Source organism: Orbicella faveolata, unplaced genomic scaffold, assembly GCF_042242905.1.
Source record: "Orbicella faveolata isolate gen_17 unplaced genomic scaffold, um_ofav_v1 contig_25, whole genome shotgun sequence".
Taxonomy (NCBI): Eukaryota; Metazoa; Cnidaria; class Anthozoa; order Scleractinia; family Merulinidae; genus Orbicella; species Orbicella faveolata.
In genome coordinates, this window is record NW_028301553.1 from 11,000,985 (window position 1) to 11,022,500 (window position 21,516).

The following is a 21,516-nucleotide window of genomic DNA, read 5'->3' on the forward strand; positions in this document are numbered from 1 at the left end:
CGAAGATCTCAGGATTGAAGTGAAGATTTAAAAATTCGCGTTAAAAAAATGGAATAATGACCAATGCTAAGAAATGAAGTAAAAATAAAATGCGTCAAAACGCAAAAATATCTGTCACCTCAGTTCTCATCAACCAATTATTTAAGAAACCATCGGAGGCAATTAAAAGGTCTAAAAACGACAAGCTATTTATGCAGAGAGACTAGATAATTTTTCGGCTGTGAATTACACTATTACTCTGTCAGAAATGAGTTCAATCCATAACAAGAAGATCTGCTTAAAAAAATCGAAGGTTTGCAAACAAACAAAAAAATGCGCGCGACGAAAACGGTCTCGGGGTACCCAGGGTACCCAGAAAGAGGCTCAAAACTATTCAGAGAGACTCTTTAAAGTAAACCAAAGAAGAGACATTCAAGATATTCCAGCCGCCGAGTTCCAATTCATGTATGGTTTGTGCTATCGATTTGCTTCTACAGTTTTTGGCTATATGGTAAAAAGAACATTTCGCATTGGTTCAAAGATATGAATTTTATTTTCGAGTGGCAAAAACAATGTTGTTTTTTGCCACTCGAACATAAAATTCATACCTGTGGGCCACCGTGTAATATCCCCTATAAGGTGTGTAAGGTGTGACAAAATGCGGCAAACCCAATGGCGATCTTTCAATCAATGGAATCAACTCTTTACCAATCGAAGCCGTCGCTGTGATAGGCCCTTTGCAGCTGGGGTCACGTGACAAAATTTCAAGCCAAAGTTTATATTTTAATTCGAAAGGATTCCAGTGAATCAGTGGTAATGAAACTTTGGGATAAAATTATCTGCATTATCAAGCATGAGTGGAGAACGTTTCAAAAACATCTATCGAGACGACGATGTTTTTCAGTGTCTTTGATGTTTGCAGAACATAATGGCTCAATTCGGGATATTTAAAGCGGCCATAACCTATCTTTACTCTCAACTTTTTTTCTACTGATTTAGTTCAGAGAACAAGGACGTTCAGTGTCGACACCGGCACAGACTATGCAGGTCAGTTCCAGGTAGTTTACGATACAAGTAAACAATAACACATTTTATTACGCCATGAAAGCATCCCGGGTGCCGATGAGATTGCGAGAAGCAAAGAGGCTCAAAGGGCATAATTGGCAGTGTGGTTTACCCCCATCTTTGACAGTGATATTCAGCAAGTGATTGTATTATTGCTGTATTTATTTGAGTTTTAAAAGTCAAATCAGATTAATTTTTTTGTCCAGTTCTGATACGACTTCGTGATTTGTATGAAATACGCATGTTGCTTTCTTGCTTTATTGAGAAGTTTACAAAACATAATGGTTTAATTCGGAAAATATTAAACTGACCAAACGAAGAAAGGATGAAGTTTAAGAGGTGCAAGGCTCGTAATTGGTTTGGGTGGTTTCGTCCCCATCTTTGAGAGTGGGTGAAAACAACCACAAATAAATGTATATTTTTTTAATATATTAGTTGACTTTTTTAACGTTAAATTACTCGATGAAACATTCGAGCACTTGATTTATATGGAAAACGCGCCAAACTTAATGGCTATATATAGGATCATATGGAATCAACTCTTTAGCGATCGTAGCCATCGTTGTCAAGACAATCTCAGATATGGACTTCAGTTCTATCCCGACCGTGATCGTTGCGATAATACGGAAACCATTTCTGCAGATATTGTAGTGATTGTTGCGATGGTCAATATACCAGTACGCACTATGTCGTCGTTTGATCCGGGTCATGTCGATCATTTCTACTTTATTCTGTAGCGATCGTGGCGATCATATGGAAAGTGGTCAGCGGGTTGCTGAGATATCGCTATAGACAGAGATAAGCGGTCCTTAAGGCTAGTTTCTATGTGATCGCCATCATCATGTACTTGGATTAAACGCGGTGCATTATGGGATATTAGTAACCTCAACCTAGCATCTCTGCAGGGATTTGTTTTTACGTGACCATATTTCCTAGGTCTCAGCGTGCTGAAGGACGTGTTTATGATGGCGCAATTCGGAAATTGAAAGTGATCAGATAACCTACGTTTTCTCCTTTGTTATTCTTTCTCGCTCAAATCTACAGATATTATTCGCCGGAAGTTGAGTTTGATAGGTGCTGAAAGTCAGTTCCAAGTAGTTTACGATAGGAGTAAATAATAACACTTTTTATTACGCCTCGAACCCATTCTGGGTTCTGAGGAGATGGTGAGAGCCAAAGAGGTGCAAAGCGCAAAATTGGCAGTGTGGTTTTGTCCATCTTTGACAGTGTTAAAGGCAAGTGGGATTGAATGCATCGTTCTATCTATATGATTTTTACCGTCAAATCAAATGGACGAAGTTTCGGTGGTAATATCAAACATTTGACCACAAATAATCAATGGCATTAGCCAGTGTAACGGCTTGGTGAACAAGTGTTTTTTTCTTTTTTTTTTTTTTTGTCGAGTTGACTAAAACACCCTCCGACATAACCATGGTACCGGCTATCCCGTAGAGAGATTTACCTGACGCCACAGACTCCATTATTTTACCACGAGCTAGTGATCACATCTAAAAATACACCAAAATATGTTGAGGACGTCGGAAAGACGTCATTTTTACGTTAGTTTACCAATTTTAACTCGTTTTTACAAGTACCAAAGTCCTTTGATAAGAAGACAAGCCCCAGTTGGATGGCATTTCGGAAAAGGAGAACGACGAAGGCGTCATATCTTTCGTTGCAGACCAAATTCCATATCTGAAGTGGATTCCAGTGCGCCAGTGGGCCAGTGTGGAAAATGAACGTGTAAGGGCTCAAAAACTCCTTTCAAGGGAAGGGTTTTTGCAAGTGCAGGATTGGGAGCTTAATGCTCTATTTGGTTCGTTTGAGATAAATTCTTCGACTTACAAAGAGAATTTTTTAGTTAATAAAGACTTTTCCAAGGAAATACCAGGCAAGGAGAGTGGTCGTGTTTGAGCTACCCCTGGAAAATTAAATACTTGCAACGGATAGTGCGGTTGTTATGTATTGATTCGGATGATTTTGCTTCATTGCGTAGTATTTCAAGAAAGTTGTAACTCTTTGAAAATGACACAAGGCAATTCAAAGGTCACGCCGAGCGTAGTTTTTGTAAAACGGGAGCCATTCTGTTAGTTTGAGGGTAATACTCGCAAAGAATTCAAAGTCATTAAAGCGCACAGTTTGTTAGAGCCGGAAGTCGATAAACGGTTGCTAAATTAAGCTATGGTGTGATTTTGCTGCATAATAAGTGCATCATCGCTTTTGCGATAGTTATTCTCATACTCGCGATGGATAGCGCAATCGTTCATGTACTGATTTGGATAGTTCTGTTTCATCGTAATGTATTTTTAAAAAAGTTATAGCTCTTTGAAAATGACATAAGGCAAGTCAAAGGTTACGCCGACCGTCTCTTGTAAGATGGTAAGCATTTTAGCTCTCTGTCGAATGATTTTCTTCACGATTGCGATAAGCAAAGGGCCTGATTATAACTTACTGTACTATTCCGTAGGTTTGAGGGTAATACTCGCAGGGAATTCAAAGATATTAAAGCGCAAAGGTGGCTTCCACCATCATCGCTGTTTTGGTGGTTATTCTGATACTCGTGATGGATGGTACAGTCGTTCATGTACTGATTTGGATAATACTGTTTCATCGCAATGGATTTCAAAAAAAGTTATAACTTTTTGTAGATGTGGCACAAAGTAGGTCTAAGGTTTCGTCGACCCTATTTTGTATGGCTGTTTACGATTACTTGCTGGGATGGGGGTGAGAAATATTGCGAAGGTTGAAGCACAAGTGAAACTATGCCGTTGCGAAAGAGGGGATTTTTTTAAATGATTTTTCGCGTTATAACGGATCAAACTTCCCACCCTTGCGTAAAGGAGAACGTGTGAATAAGTCTAATTTTCGTAGAGAATTATCATTGTTTTCGTTGTCTTTTGTTCTAGCGCTTTATTTGTTGTTTCTACAAGAAGTAATAATGGAAAACTTTCTTTGATATCGATATTTAGATGTTTTGGATCAAAAAATGTTGTTTCTACACCAAACTGTAAAACGGTAACCGGTAACTGAAAATTTAGAATTGGCTTTTATTATGCTGGAAACGCCTATATATGGTTGTCTTTGACACTCCCTCTTTTGTCTAATTTTTTGTTTTTCTCTCCTTAACCGCAGAATTGAGAGTAAGTACCGTGGATGATCAAGGTCAGTTCCAGGTAGTTAGCGATGAAAATGAATGATGATACTTTTTATTATGTGGATATTGAAGAAATACCAGGTTCCGGGGTTTGTCCCTAAAATTTGATTTCTTTTGCCGCGCGTAGTGAAGATCCTTTTTTTTGATTTTTATCTTTTACATAAATGAGGATATCGATTTCGTCATTGTTACGGACACTGACATACAGTAGACGCGAGTGTTTTTACGTAATATATCAAACACGAAAGACCGTGTTTGACCACATTTCCATTTATCACATAAATCCACGCATGCACCATGAAATAAATACCTGCATGGTGGATAGATGAGTGACGTCCAAGAGCGTGTCGGTGTTTCTCTGTCAAAAAGGAGGGATTGTTTAGCCTGTAGGATCATGTGACGATCATCATGGGAAATGCTCACGTAATTGGTTGCGAAGTCAAGGGCACGCTTGAGTAGCGTCTCTGATATGGAATGATAGAATTCCAGTAAATCGAAGGCTATGAAAACGCACTTGTGTTTGTTAGGCAAATTTTCGAACCATTGTAGCACCGAGGAGGTGTTTTTCCACTGGTTTACTTTCCTGTCTCTCAGCAGCTCCTTGTTGATGTTGTCAAGGATTTGTTTGCTAATCTCCTGTTTTGACGGGTACAGGTTAATTACCCTGTCAAAACAGGAGATCGGCAAGATTAGAAAACAAATCCTTGACGACATCAACAAGAAACTGTTTAGACTGCGTAGCTTGGCGGTTTAAGCAATTTGAGCGCGCTAAGAAAGGGGCGAAAACAAATCAATATAATCACTTTGTTTAAGTGTTAGATGAGCCTGGTGCGCGCGCTCAAATTTCAGTATTTTTTGTATCAATTTGGTATTTGTATATGTAATCAAATGATGACGAGTGAAATTAGGAAATGATCTCACGCGCGTTTTGTCAAAATTCTGATAATTTCCCGAGTCTTTAGGCGAGGGAAACTATCAGAATTTTGACAAAACGCAAGTGAGATTATTTCCTAATTTCACGAGAAAACCAATTGATTACCTTTTAATATCGTGGGTGACAAATTACGCTCACAACCGTAACTTTTTTACTGGTTTATTCTATCGCCAGAAAACCGAGAACATTAATTTAAGAAGAATATAGTTTTAGTTTAAAGCACACATTATTGCTAAGGTTCGTAATTTTCTGAGTTTCTTCTCAAAAAAGACCTTTCGAATTCTTCGTGCTTGTTCATAATGTTTCAAAATTAAGGCAACTGTCAAACCTCTCTTAAATGATTGGCTCTGATTCGTCATGAACTGATGAATGAAATGACAACGGCGCTCGTTAAAATAAGCTGACACTAAAATTTTGCACGAGACCATATAAAGTTTTGACAGTTTGTTTTGAAATAAAATTATCACTAAAAATTTACTTTCTGGTCTAAGAAAATTTGCCTAAATGAAAGTAAAGCGAAAATGCACAAAGTTGAAAAACCTTCAGAGCTGGCAAGGAGCATGGTTGCAGACAAATTATACATCACGGCTTGTTGTGCACGAAGCGTTAAAATGCCCGGCATGTCCTTGGTTTATCACCACATTACAGTTGTGGAAATCGTAAACGTGGCCACTGAGTTTGGAACTCCCTTGGCCTTCAGCTTTCTGACCACCGTTTTCCGGACTGAGTGAATTAGATTTTATTTTTCATTTGGCAAAATCACAACGAAGGTATTTACTCGTTCCGTTAGAGTTAAATACGTCGTATGTTCGCCTACAAAGGTAGTTTTGAATTTGATTGAATTACTCTCGACGACAGTTTGACGGTCATTCCATTCTCTTGCGGCGAAAAAGTTTTACGAAGAACTTGACATCAACAACGTCTGCGCGCTGAATATTAAAGCTTGATTTAGCTTAAGCTTATATTTTTCGATCGGCAAAATCACAACGGCGGCATTGATGCATTCGTTTAGAGTTTGATACGTCCAGTGTTTGGCCAAGAGACTCTGAATTTGATTAAATTCATCCAATCGAAAGTTTGACGGTCATTCGATTCTCTTGCAGTGAAAAATGTTATGAACAACTGGACAACAACGACATCGGCCGCGCGTTTGCAAAATCCAACGGCTTTCGTTTTAAAACTGTTTAGCGGTAAGTCCAATTTTCGGTCGAGAGACTAGCTTCTCGTTAAATTGAATGCATCCCATCCAAAATTTGACGGTTATTTAATTTTTGTGCTGTGAAAAACTGATTAAACTAATCCGAAGCAGGATGTTGACGGTTATTTAAAAAAGTAGTGAAAATAACCAAACTTCGCTCTCAATCAACATCTCATACTCAAAGAAGTTCAGCTGGAAAGGAAGCACCGGTCAGGCAGGATCTCTGAAAAATAACTTGCTTACTTTCGAAATAACGTCTGTAAGGCAGCGCAACTTTCACCTCCATAGACAGTGTTGACAAAATTAAGTCAAAGACTCACCCTCTGTGCGGATTTGATTTGTATACATAGACAAGAGGCCAGCCGTAACCAGGGTACTTTCTCGAGGGAGGGAGGGAGAGGACCCTGGAAACGAGGTTGGAAAAGCTCCAGCTTTAGTGTGGACGATATGCCTAACCCTAGAAATGAAGCTGCGCTTTTAAATTTCTCCGGTGAAGTGTGGACAGGGCCTGATTACTTTCGACACTCAGTTGAAAACCGTTGTATATGCAGCTTGCCATTACAGTCGGGCTGACGGGCGGGCGGGCGGGCGAATAGAACGAGAAAACGGAAAACAAACTAGAAAGCTGACAAAATAGCCAGACAGACAGCTTAAAACGTTGACCAACTTAACGCCGGTTGAAATAATGGAAAAGGATGGAAGATCGATCATGCAAATAAAGGAAGGATATAATTATAAGTTTCTTATAAACAGGACGTGGTTTGACCAAAAGACCTTGGAGAGCAGTGACTAACAAGAGGAAACCAATAGATACCTCCTCAAGGATACCTCCTGAAGAATCGGTTGAAACGGTCGTCCTCAGCGATCCTACTCCAGGTAGTGTACGATGAAAATAAATAATAACACTTTTATTACAGCCATGAACAAATATTGGTTTCAATAAGATGATGATAGCCAAATAGGCCCAAAGCGTGTCTTTACCCCCATCTCGAGTGAGGTTGGCATCCTCACTAAAGATTTATTACTATTATTATTATTATTATTATTATTATTATTATTATTATTATTATTATTGTCTTTGACAGCGGTAAAAAGCAAGAACGCATGAATACATTATATCTATTTGACTATTTTCCGCCAAATGGACTGAAAGTTGTTTTCTGTTCTGATACGAGAGACTTGACTTGACCTCCTGATTTGATTCGGTTCTGATACGAGAGATTTGATCACCTGATTTATATAAAAACGCGGAAAACCCGGTTTGCGATCGATCTTTCCGATCAAAAGAAAATAACTCTTGAAAACAATCGCTTAGATAGGCTTCAGTTCTATCTCGGCTATCGTTGCGACAATACGGAAACGAGTCTATAGAGATTGTAGTGATCGCTGCAGTGGTCAGTATATTAGTATGGACTACGTGATTGCTTTATCCGAGTCCTGCCGATCATTTTTCTTTTTCTCTGTAGCAATCGTGCACGTGGTGATCACATGGAAAGTGTGAGACGAGTCGTGTCGATTCGATCGAATCGAATCGACTCGCATCGACAACATTCTCCACCGACCCTGAATAGCCCAGATGCGCCATATTTTCTAAGCCTCGCTCAAATCGACCTCCGGCATGACGATTCGACATCAGGGGAGACGAGTCGTGTCGATTCGATGGAATCGACTCGAATCGCAACATTCGGAAGACGCGACGATTACCGCTGTAAAAAACGAAGATCTCAGGATTGAAGTGAAGATTTAAAAATTCGCGTTAAAAAAATGGAATAATGACCAATGCTAAGAAATGAAGTAAAAATAAAATGCGTCAAAACGCAAAAATATCTGTCACCTCAGTTCTCATCAACCAATTATTTAAGAAACCATCGGAGGCAATTAAAAGGTCTAAAAACGACAAGCTATTTATGCAGAGAGACTAGATAATTTTTCGGCTGTGAATTACACTATTACTCTGTCAGAAATGAGTTCAATCCATAACAAGAAGATCTGCTTAAAAAAATCGAAGGTTTGCAAACAAACAAAAAAAATGCGCGCGACGAAAACGGTCTCGGGGTACCCAGGGTACCCAGAAAGAGGCTCAAAACTATTCAGAGAGACTCTTTAAAGTAAACCAAAGAAGAGACATTCAAGATATTCCAACCGCCGAGTTCCAATTCATGTATGGTTTGTGCTATCGATTTGCTTCTACAGTTTTTGGCTATATGGTAAAAAGAACATTTCGCATTGGTTCAAAGATATGAATTTTATTTTCGAGTGGCAAAAACAATGTTTTTTGCCACTCGAACATAAAATTCATACCTGTGGGCCACCGTGTAATATCCCCTATAAGGTGTGTAAGGTGTGACAAAATGCGGCAAACCTAATGGCGATCTTTCAATCAATGGAATCAACTCTTTACCAATCGAAGCCGTCGCTGTGATAGGCCCTTTGCAGCTGGGGTCACGTGACAAAATTTCAAGCCAAAAAAGTTTATATTTTAATTCGAAAGGATTCCAGTGAATCAGTGGTAATGAAACTTTGGGATAAAATTATCTGCATTATCAAGCATGAGTGGAGAACGTTTCAAAAACATCTATCGAGACGACGATGTTTTTCAGTGTCTTTGATGTTTGCAGAACATAATGGCTCAATTCGGGATATTTAAAGCGGCCATAACCTATCTTTACTCTCAACTTTTTTTCTACTGATTTAGTTCAGAGAACAAGGACGTTCAGTGTCGACACCGGCACAGACTATGCAGGTCAGTTCCAGGTAGTTTACGATACAAGTAAACAATAACACATTTTATTACGCCATGAAAGCATCCCGGGTGCCGATGAGATTGCGAGAAGCAAAGAGGCTCAAAGGGCATAATTGGCAGTGTGGTTTACCCCCATCTTTGACAGTGATATTCAGCAAGTGATTGTATTATTGCTGTATTTATTTGAGTTTTAAAAGTCAAATCAGATTAATTTTTTTGTCCAGTTCTGATACGACTTCGTGATTTGTATGAAATACGCATGTTGCTTTCTTGCTTTATTGAGAAGTTTACAAAACATAATGGTTTAATTCGGAAAATATTAAACTGACCAAACGAAGAAAGGATGAAGTTTAAGAGGTGCAAGGCTCGTAATTGGTTTGGGTGGTTTCGTCCCCATCTTTGAGAGTGGGTGAAAACAACCACAAATAAATGTATATTTTTTTAATATATTAGTTGACTTTTTTAACGTTAAATTACTCGATGAAACATTCGAGCACTTGATTTATATGGAAAACGCGCCAAACTTAATGGCTATATATAGGATCATATGGAATCAACTCTTTAGCGATCGTAGCCATCGTTGTCAAGACAATCTCAGATATGGACTTCAGTTCTATCCCGACCGTGATCGTTGCGATAATACGGAAACCATTTCTGCAGATATTGTAGTGATTGTTGCGATGGTCAATATACCAGTACGCACTATGTCGTCGTTTGATCCGGGTCATGTCGATCATTTCTACTTTATTCTGTAGCGATCGTGGCGATCATATGGAAAGTGGTCAGCGGGTTGCTGAGATATCGCTATAGACAGAGATAAGCGGTCCTTAAGGCTAGTTTCTATGTGATCGCCATCATCATGTACTTGGATTAAACGCGGTGCATTATGGGATATTAGTAACCTCAACCTAGCATCTCTGCAGGGATTTGTTTTTACGTGACCATATTTCCTAGGTCTCAGCGTGCTGAAGGACGTGTTTATAATGGCGCAATTCGGAAATTGAAAGTGATCAGATAACCTACGTTTTCTCCTTTGTTATTCTTTCTCGCTCAAATCTACAGATATTATTCGCCGGAAGTTGAGTTTGATAGGTGCTGAAAGTCAGTTCCAAGTAGTTTACGATAGGAGTAAATAATAACACTTTTTATTACGCCTCGAACCCATTCTGGGTTCTGAGGAGATGGTGAGAGCCAAAGAGGTGCAAAGCGCAAAATTGGCAGTGTGGTTTTGTCCATCTTTGACAGTGTTAAAGGCAAGTGGGATTGAATGCATCGTTCTATCTATATGATTTTTACCGTCAAATCAAATGGACGAAGTTTCGGTGGTAATATCAAACATTTGACCACAAATAATCAATGGCATTAGCCAGTGTAACGGCTTGGTGAACAAGTGTTTTTTTCTTTTTTTTTTTTTTTTTTTTTTTTGTCCAGTTGACTAAAACACCCTCCGACATAACCATGGTACCGGCCATCCCGTAGAGAGATTTACCTGACGCCACAGACTCCATTATTTTACCACGAGCTAGTGATCACATCTAAAAATACACCAAAATATGTTGAGGACGTCGGAAAGACGTCATTTTTACGTTAGTTTACCAATTTTAACTCGTTTTTACAAGTACCAAAGTCCTTTGATAAGAAGACAAGCCCCAGTTGGATGGCATCTCGGAAAAGGAGAACGACGAAGGCGTCATATCTTTCGTCGCAGACCAAATTCCATATCTGAAGTGGATTCCAGTGCGCCAGTGGGCCAGTGTGGAAAATGAACGTGTAAGGGCTCAAAAACTCCTTTCAAGGGAAGGGTTTTTGCAAGTGCAGGATTGGGAGCTTAATGCTCTATTTGGTTCGTTTGAGATGAATTCTTCGACTTACAAAGAGAATTTTTTAGTTAATAAAGACTTTTCCAAGGAAATACCAGGCAAGGAGAGTGGTCGTTTTTGAGCTACCCCTGGAAAATTAAATACTTGCAACGGATAGTGCGGTTGTTATGTATTGATTCGGATGATTTTGCTTCATTGCGTAGTATTTCAAGAAAGTTGTAACTCTTTGAAAATGACACAAGGCAATTCAAAGGTCACGCCGAGCGTAGTTTTTGTAAAACGGGAGCCATTCTGTTAGTTTGAGGGTAATACTCGCAAAGAATTCAAAGTCATTAAAGCGCACAGTTTGTTAGAGCCGGAAGTCGATAAACGGTTGCTAAATTAAGCTATGGTGTGATTTTGCTGCATAATAAGTGCATCATCGCTTTTGCGATAGTTATTCTCATACTCGCGATGGATAGCGCAATCGTTCATTTACTGATTTGGATAGTTCTGTTTCATCGTAATGTATTTTTAAAAAGTTATAGCTCTTTGAAAATGACATAAGGCAAGTCAAAGGTTACGCCGACCGTCTCTTGTAAGATGGTAAGCATTTTAGCTCTCTGTCGAATGATTTTCTTTACGATTACGATAAGCAAAGGGCCTAATTAACTTACTGTGCTATTCCGAAGGTTTGAGGGTAATACTCGCAGGGAATTCAAAGTTATTAAAGCGCAAAGGTGGCTTCCACCATCATCGCTGTTTTGGTGGTTATTCTGATACTTGTGATGGATGGTACAGTCGTTCATGTACTGATTTGGATAATACTGTTTCATCGCAATGGATTTCAAAAAAAGTTATAACTTTTTGTAGATGTGGCACAAAGTAGGTCTAAGGTTTCGTCGACCCTATTTTGTATGGCTGTTTACGATTACTTGCTGGGATGGGGGTGAGAAATATTGCGAAGGTTGAAGCACAAGTGAAACTATGCCGTTGCGAAAGAGGGGATTTTTTTAAATGATTTTTCGCGTTATAACGGATCAAACTTCCCACCCTTGCGTAAAGGAGAACGTGTGAATAAGTCTAATTTTCGTAGAGAATTATCATTGTTTTCGTTGTCTTTTGTTCTAGCGCTTTATTTGTTGTTTCTACAAGAAGTAATAATGGAAAACTTTCTTTGATATCGATATTTAGATGTTTTGGATCAAAAAATGTTGTTTCTACACCAAACTGTAAAACGGTAACCGGTAACTGAAAATTTAGAATTGGCTTTTATTATGCTGGAAACGCCTATATATGGTTGTCTTTGACACTCCCTCTTTTGTCTAATTTTTTGTTTTTCTCTCCTTAACCGCAGTATTGAGAGTAAGTACCGTGGATGATCAAGGTCAGTTCCAGGTAGTTAGCGATGAAAGTGAATGATGATACTTTTTATTATGTGGATATTGAAGAAATACCAGGTTCCGGGGTTTGTCCCTAAAATTTGATTTCTTTTGTCACGCGTAGTGAAGATTCTTTTTTTGATTTTTATCTTTTACATAAATGAGGATCTCGATTTCGTCATTGTTACGGACACTGACATACAGTAGACGCGAGTGTTTTTTTACGTAATATATCAAACACGAAAGACCGTGTTTGACCACATTTCCATTTATCACATAAATCCACGCATGCACCATGAAATAAATACCTGCATGGTGGATAGATGAGTGACGTCCAAGAGCGTGTCGGTGTTTCTCTGTCAAAAAGGAGGGATTGTTTAGCCTGTAGGATCATGTGACGATCATCATGGGAAATGCTCACGTAATTGGTTGCGAAGTCAAGGGCACGCTTGAGTAGCGTCTCTGATATGGAATGATAGAATTCCAGTAAATCGAAGGCTATGAAAACGCACTTGTGTTTGTTAGGCAAATTTTCGAACCATTGTAGCACCGAGGAGGTGTTTTTCCACTGGTTTACTTTCCTGTCTCTCAGCAGCTCCTTGTTGATGTTGTCAAGGATTTGTTTGCTAATCTCCTGTTTTGACGGGTACAGGTTAATTACCCTGTCAAAACAGGAGATCGGCAAGATTAGAAAACAAATCCTTGACGACATCAACAATAAACTGTTTAGCCTGCGTAGCTTGGCGGTTTAGGCAATTTGAGCGCGCTCAGAAAGGGGCGAAAACAAATCAATATAATCACTTTGTTTAAGTGTTAGATGAGCCTGGTGCGCGCGCTCAAATTTCAGTATTTTTTGTATCAATTTGGTATTTGTATGTATAGATTTTAAGGAAAACGACCAATTTTTTTAAGTTTAAAAGACATGTTTCGACAGAACTTCTGTCATCTTCAGTTGAATGAATGATTACAAAGCAAGTTGAATAATAAGTAGACAAAAATGCCAATTAAGACAAATAGTAACAACAGAACGTTCTGTTGTTGCTATTTGTCTTAATTGACATTTTTGTCTACTTATTATTCAACTTGCTTTGTAATCATTCATTCAACTGAAGATGACAGAAGTTCTGTCGAAACATGTCTTTTAAACTTAAAAAATTGGTCGTTTTCCTTAAAATCTTTACGTGTCTGCTGTTACCTAGACCGTATTTGTATGTGTAATCAAATGGTGACCAGTGAAATTAGGAAATTATTTCCTAATTTCACGAGAAAACCAATTGATTTCCTTTTAATATCGTGGGTGACAAATTACGCTCACAACCGTAACTTTTTTACTGGTTTATTCTATCGCCAGAAAACCGAGAACATTAAGAAGAATATAGTTTTAGTTTAAAGCACACATTATTGCTAAGGTTCTTAATTTTCTGAGTTTCTTCTCAAAAAAAACCTTTAGAATTCTTCGTGCTCGTTCATAATGTTTCAAAATTAAGGCAACTGTCAAATCTTTCTTAAATGATTGGCTCTAATTCGTCATGAACTGATGAATGAAATGACAACGGCGCTCATTGAAATAAGCTAAAACTAAAATTTTGCACGAGGCCATATAAAGTTTTGATAGTTTGTTTTGAAGTAAAATTATCACTAAAAATTTACTTTATGGTCTAAGAAAATTTGCCTAAATGAAAGTCAAGCGAAAATGCACAAAGTTGAAAAACCTTCAGAGCTGGCAAGGAGCATGGCTGCAGACAAATTATACATCACGGCTTAATTTGTTGTGCACTAAGGCCCAGTTCATACGTCGCATTTCTGCCGTATCGAATTCAATTCAATTAAGTGCGGCAGAAATGCGACTGTCGATTCATACGTCGCACTTGTATCGCACTTAATTCACAATTTGTACTGTCGGGTATATCGGCCAGCGGAAAATGTTTTAAACAGAGGGTATTCAATATGGCGGACGAAAATACTGAGGGAGAAGGACTTTAATTTTGCGAAAAATTGACCACCAATGGAACGAGAAGGAGAAGGCTGACAACGGAGCAGTATGTGTTGCAATATGTTCAGGTTGCATTGGGTCGAGAATGGCCAAGTCTCCTCTTTTTCTTTGACGGGAAAACATTTACGCATGCTCAATACATTAACATAATGTATGCATTAGATTCGACACGGCAGAAATTCGACGTCTGAATCGGTGTCGGATTTCTGTCAGATAATGCGACAAGACCAGTCGAACGTGCGGCAGAAATGCGGCAGCCGATTCAGACGTCGAATTTCTGTCGAATTTAATTCGTTGAATTGAATTCGACATGGCAGAAATGCGACGTATGAACCGGGCCTAAGCGTTAGCATGCCCGGCATGTCCTTGGTTTATCACCACATTACAGTTGTGGAAATTGTAAACGTGGCCACTGAGTTTGGAACTCCCTTGGCCTTCAGCTTTCTGAACACCGTTTTCCGGACTGAGTGGTTAGATAATCAGTTTTAGGGACCCAGGTTCGTAAGCGGTTCTGTCTTGTTTACACTCGAAGGCGTAAAACCGCTCGAGTACTTCAGTCATCCAACTGCTCAGGAAGATTCATCTCTAGGTTTCTCTCAAGTCTATTTTCGTCTCACTACTTCTCAAAAACACTCACCCAGTTAATTGTGCTCTTTCACGTATTTAAGTTTTCTGCCGCTTCTTTTAATTCCGTAACTTCTTCAATGGACACCGTCTTAAATTTCGACGCCATCTTGGCACTGATCGAGATACAAGAGATGTTGCCATAGCAATTTTGCAATTTCACATGTGAAATTATGAATTAACGCTGAAATTTCGCACCAAAATTAAGGAGTAATTTGTCACCCATGATATTATACTATTAATAGTACTAATGCGAGGACGAGTAAGATTCCATAATCGGTAGAATGTGCATTTTAAAGTTTGAGAGTAATTTTCGTGTGTTTTTTGATCAATTCTTGCGTACAATCGATGACACAAAACGCAAACATTCCAATTCTCAGCTCTTCTCAATTTTGTTAATTTCTGTAAACTACATTTTGCTTTTTTAATGAGTTTGTTACAATAGTTATTGTAAATAGTTTTGTGCTGCAAATAATTATTATTTTTTTAAGAAAAATATTATTTTTATTATTACTACAGAAATGAAATATATTGAGAAGAGCTGAATAATAATAATAACAATAAATAATAAATATAATAAATTTAACAATAATAAGAGTAATAATAATAACAATAATAATAATAATAATAATAACAATGACAATAATTATAATAATAACTTTCCCAGCATATTTCGCAGCTGAAAAATTTGCATCTTAAATAGCTTTGTCAGTTTTGAAGTCTGGGACTATGTCAGTTTTGAAGTCTGGAAGGTTGCTACATTACACGAAAAAACAATTGCCATGAAATATATATATATATTTTGCAAATTTGGTGCGATGACGTCGTAAGTCACGTGACAATGTCTAAAAGTGCGCATTATCTCTGTGTAAGAAAATGCATCGAACAACTGGAAAGCTTTTCACATATTTCAAAGGGTAATGCTATGGAGCATTTAAAAAAATCAACAATTCTAAATTCCAATTTGATCGGGAATTCGAGGGCCACGGGTTTGTCAGTCGTAAGACTGTTGTGTGCTACCCTCGTTAAACAAAGTTAATTTATTTATTTATTTACAAATGGCCACGAGACTTCTGCCGTCTGACAATTAAGGGGGCTATTGGCATGAGCGAAAAAAGTGCAGGACTACGTCGAGGGGTATATCTCTTTTTGGCTGGAACTTACGTTTTACTAAATATTTTTATGAACATACACTATGTTTGAACTTGGGGCTGTGACGTCATTGCTCACGTCATTAGAACGTGAGGAATTTTTCAGATGGTTTTAGAAGTACATTAATCCTCATTAATGAAGGACTTTTTTGTATCAAGTTATAGATTTCTTAATACAGTTTTTGAAAAGGGCCCCTATCATTTTTTCCTAAAAAATCTTGAAGGCGAAATTTGCAGTTGAAAAAGTTAGACTACGTCCTGTTCGACAACGTTTAAAGTTGGAAATAAAACGAAACTTGCTAATACGATTCTGAAGGATCCTCTTTCCAATAGCATGGAGATTTTGTGTATCTTTACAGCTTCATAGCTAGGAGAGATGTAATTTTACGAGGGCCTGGGGAAAAGTGTAATTTACCGGGAAGCCTAGCACGAGTTCACACATCCAAATGAGGCTCTTTTCGGCACGCTGGTCACGTCAGCTTGTTATGATTTTGCTTCGCGTTTCGTGGTATTTTACCAACTAGTTTAGCAGTTAGCAGGGAAATGGATTGGCAATTTTTTTTTTTTTAGCAGCTTTTTAAGTGCTTTTCTTCTGAGAAGTGGACAAATGTTTCTTGGGAAGTCGGCAAGAGAATATCGACGGCTGGGTTTCTTCGCAAGTCGAGTGATATGTAGAAGGTAATATGGCTAATTTCTAAGCTTGAATATAGTGACATCTTCTCTTTTGCCTTCTTTACAGGTCAAAATAAACTTTTACCGGTTCGTCTATATTTTTCTCAGCTTCTCCAATGTATTATCTTGAGCTGTGTGTCTCGGCACGCGGAAGTTTAAGAGTGATTTTCTGAGAGTGTCGAGAATTGGAAGACACTCACGAAAAATCGATTTTTCTTTTATTTCGCCGAAACATACCTTTAAGTGAACTTATTCAAGGAAAAATAGTTTAAAGTTCCAACGATTTATTTTACGGCCAAAATTTAAGTAAGTTCGAAATTTGCATATAATGGCGGTTTTCGCGGCTTAAAATGCTCAGAATTTCACGCTTCTTTACGAAAATAGCGGGGGCGTAAAAACAATCCTATGAAAACAAAACTTGGCACAAATATTATTTCATTCTTATACTTTAAAATTGTGTAATAAGTTTCTTAAAGCTTTGTTTGTAGCTTTTTAACGAAGGGTATTTGTACAGACGCCATTTGTGTGTCTTGGCAACGAATAAATAAAGGCCAACTTTGACTAGTATAAATGGCCTCTGGTATATATCATTTGGTCAAAATATCTACATTTTAGGAAACCTTGGTTATTGTTTTTTCACCCGAAAAGTTATAGCTCTGGGAATTCAAATGTTCTCCGTCAGTAAAATAAAATGTTACGGCATGTAAGCGAGTTCAATTTTATGCAAATCCCAAGGTTAATCTTTGGAAGTCAACGGTCTAAAACAGGAAACAACGATTCTCCGTTACTTACGTTCCTTCTGCTGCTATAGAAACGATTTTAACTTCCCAGTGTCCTTGTGAGCTGTTCTGTAAAATATTTCCTGTAAAACAGCGAGCATGAACGGCCATAAAATTCGACAATGTTTATATTTGAGATGAGACACTGAATGGCACGCACGGTCTTGGCTGTTTTCATCGTCTTGCTCAGTCGAGAGTCCTTTAAAAATATGATAGAATATACGCTTCAAACCGTGGTAAATTAGTTTCTCATAACCATATGCCTCATCTCGACTCATGAGTAAACAAGAAGATCTTTAAGATCTTACAACCGCGCTTTTAAAAGTTAACTGTTTTGGTAGCATGAGTGACCCGAAGAAAAAAAAACGAAAAAAAAATATCGGTTTTGAACCTATTTCCTGCAAATTTGGCACACTGGAAGCTGAGAAAATTACTCTATTTCCGGCCATCATTTTTCAGCTCTTTTCGTCATATCCCCACCTCGGGAGGGTTTTGTAAAGTTAGCGAATTAGTTGCAAGCCACCGTAATGGTGATTGCTGTCGGCGAAATGTTTATTTGCTAAAAAAATTGCGGCCAAATCTTTCGGAGATGGAAGTCAGGACATTTGTAAGGATACAGAAAGTAATTTGGGACCAGTTGCTGCCTTGTAAGGCTGAAATTATCCAGAAGTAAGGTTTTTTTAACTTGAACGTAACTAAGGCCACGCGGTGAATAAATTATCGGCTCTTCTCACTGTCTCGTTCTGTTTTTTGTTTCGTTCTCTTTTGGAGTCCGCCGAGGTAATTTTTTTTGTCTAAATAACTTGAGAAAAGTTCGAAAAAGATGTTCCTCTTGAATTTTCAGCTTTCAGGCAATAATCCTGGATTTTTTTGACCGAAACGTAGGTTCACTGGTTATGTTAATGTGTTTCGGTGGCTATGGGCGAACGTCGCTTCCTTTGTCGACTCAAGCAATGAAGCTAGGTTACAAAAAAAATCTAATAATATTTAGTTCTGGTTTTGTTCGATTTCGTTGAAATTTTAATATGATGAAGCTGGATTGTTAACGAATAGATTTTAATACTGCCGATATGAGGTAGCTATTAACGCTAAAGTGATATATCGCATCAGGGTTTTGAAGAGATTTTTTTGCAACGTGTAGGTTCGGCGTGATTTTGTAATCTGAGATTTCTGTTGACCCTGAAGAAACAAGGTTTGGCGAGTAAACATTACAGATTGCGTAATTCAAAGTTGGCCGAGTGGAGATCTGCGTCTGGTCTCCGACAAAATAAAAAATAAAAAAAAATAAACCAAGGGTAGAACATGAACCCCGCTCGGCCCATGGCCGCGCGGTTAATAAATCAGTCCCCGTACACTGAATAAACAACTCGAATGACCTCTGAGGTCAAGAGGTCACCTGATATGTCGTTATGTTACTTTTCCCCGGTTTCACATTACACGCGTAACGCCGTGTTTGAGGACGTTTGCGCGAAAATTTTCCAGGAGATATATTTTTTTAAATTTTTACGCCAGTCAGATAATGAGTTACTTGTGTCAGAACTGAAAAAAAAAAGAAGAAAAAAAAATGGGGGTCACCGACTTCGTTTCAGGGATACAACGTGTAGAAAACGACCTGATTTTGAAAATTCAGCATGGTCTACAAGGGTATATAGTTAAAAATATCGAATGTGAGTCAAAGGAGCGAACGATCCCATTGGATAGCACCACCGCCTGTGGTTTTTAAAGCAGCGACTATCCGGGTCAGATCCCCAGACATCGTCAGTTACACGGACTATAAGTGGAGATAAATAATTCCCTTGGCAGGGAATGCGTGATTTAGGGGCACGAAAGGAACGAGCTGAAAACGTGAATCTCACGCGAAAAAAATAAGCTTCGCTCTCGCTGCTCGTATATCACCAGCCTTTGCTAACTAAAACGGCACAGCCTGTGTTTCTGTGTTTTAGTCATTTCAGTCACTTATAACGCTCAATTTTGCTGTTCTGATTAGGTTTTAGAAGTAGCGCTAATCCACCCCCACCCCACTCCCAAAAAAAGTAATTTCGAAAGTCGTAACGGCTGATACTCCCGAAAGCAGAATGCAATCTGCATTTGTATTGAGAGGCACTAGCCTGCGAGCAGGCATATATGGAGAAGAGAAAGTGGGAAAGGAAAAAGGGAATTAAAAGTGCCACCCAAGCCTGTTCGCCGTAAAAGAATCTACCTGGACATACTTTAAAAAAGCCATATTAGCATTAAAACGGATGAACTCTGTGCTGCTGTAAATGAGGATCATGTATTAAATGTTTGTTTAATTTTTCACACAAAATGTCATGCTGCTCTTGACAGATATCGCAATAACTTTATAAGGAAGTGAACATGTTTGATTTGTATTAACAAGCGCATCTTAAAACTATTAAGAGTACAACTTCAACAAGTAAATAATAAATGTCTGACACTTTTGACGCCTTCAACGACAAAGGCAAATATTGAACTTCCTTAAGATATGTGATTGTAAAGTTTTACAGCAATCAAATGAGAAGGAATGTCTTCAAATATGGCCGGGATAGGAAATTGAACGGTAAATTTGAAAAGAAAATCTTAAGTCTATATAACAGAAATTTCAGATTAGAAAAATAAAAGAATGAAACAAATGTAACTAAACCTTTATTTACATAGAGTAAAGTTTGTCACTTTTGCAAAGCGACACGAAGCGTTACTGAAAGCAGGTAGCTTGCGTTACTCGAATAAATAATATGCAAAATTTAAAACATTATTATCTTCGGCGGTCCAACTTTTCCTGCAGATAAACGGTTTCTTATTTTTGAGTATTTATCTTTGCGCACGTTTAGATGTATGCCAAATGGTACTAAGCGCAAAACTATGAATCACGTCGACATCAAAGAGATCAATCCAGTGTTGAAATCATGTCAGGGTATCCTGCATCTATAAACGATATCTTAGAAGCTAACAGTTATGTCAAAATGTTGCTTTTTCAAGTTTCTTTTTAAATTGAAATGTCTTTAAAGAGATTTTGAATACCGTAATTCAACTAAATCCCGTGATGTTCAATACGGCGTTACGTGTGTAATGTGAAACCGGGGAAAAGTAACATAACGACAAATCAGGTTACCTCCTGACCTCAGAGGTCATTCGAGTTGTTTATTCAGTGTACGGGGACTGAGTTATTTACTCATGAGTCGACATTAGGCATATGGACAAGAGAAACTAATTTACTACGGTTTGAAGCATATTATTATAGGACTCTCGACTGAGCAAGACGATGAAAACAGCCAAGACTGTGCGTGCCACTCAGTGTCTCATCTCAAATATAAACATTGTCGACCTTGTCGAATTTTATGGCCGTTTATGCTCGCTGTTTTACTGGAAATATTTTACAGAACAGCTCACAAGGACATTGGGAAGTTAAAATCGTTTCTGTAACAGCAGAAGGAACGAAAGTAACGGTGAGTCGTTGTTTCCTGTTTTAAACCGTTGCGTGATCAAATGGTGAGAGTTGCGAGATTCTCTTGCAGATTTTTCATAGGATGGTAGGGAATAAGGCAAGGAATAAGAACCAGGGCTGTTATATGCAGTTTTATGCTCTGAGCTTATGGCAAAGGTGAGCTGTTCAGGGTCGAAAACAAGACTTCAATTTCGCGCTGTGAATGAATAATGTCTGCTCGCGTTAGTTGTACGCGGTTGTTCTGTAAAGAAAAGTTATGTAAGAAACTCTAATCTGGTATTGAGTTAATTTGTGAGTTTCCCAACCAATGCTTCATAACTAAGACCTGTTTCTGATAGTGTCTTATTGTTTCTGTTTGTTTGGCAAGTTTGCGAAAGTTTTTGAAAGGAAAGTCTGACGCGTACATTAAGTAGCTCATTTGCATAGTGCAGCGTGTAGACTTTCAAGTCCGAGTCGGTGTTTTCAATTGTCAACAAATCTTGACGAAGATTTCTTTCGTTGTCTTTTGTGCTGAGATGCTGCAACAATTTTCACCAGCGCCAAAAGGCTAATAACATCTTGGGTGTTTCTTTAACATGGTGAAATTTTACGCTGCGAAAAT

At 38.3% G+C, this 21,516-nt stretch overlaps 2 protein-coding genes across 4 annotated transcripts in view; both read left to right on the forward strand.

Annotated features, from left to right (window-relative positions):
• Nucleotides 1-3,328, forward strand: part of LOC110059425 (uncharacterized) — a 37,355-nt gene extending 34,027 nt beyond the window's left edge. Inside the window, exon 6 of one of the 2 annotated variants that reach the window (XM_089293663.1) lies at nt 979-3,328. In XM_089293663.1, the coding sequence (XP_089149789.1) occupies nt 979-1,064 (86 nt within the window). In that variant the 3' untranslated portion in view covers nt 1,065-3,328. The remainder of the gene's footprint in view (nt 1-978) is intronic. The other variant, XM_089293662.1, reaches the window with a different exon arrangement.
• A 3,578-nt stretch (nt 3,329-6,906) lies between these two features.
• Nucleotides 6,907-21,516, forward strand: part of LOC110044046 (uncharacterized) — a 25,757-nt gene continuing 11,147 nt past the window's right edge. The window contains exons 1-3 of one of the 2 annotated variants that reach the window (XM_089293611.1): nt 6,907-7,206; nt 9,026-9,073; nt 12,230-12,259. The gene's annotated coding sequence lies outside the window, so the exon portion shown is untranslated. The remainder of the gene's footprint in view (nt 7,207-9,025; nt 9,074-12,229; nt 12,260-21,516) is intronic. The other variant, XM_089293613.1, reaches the window with a different exon arrangement.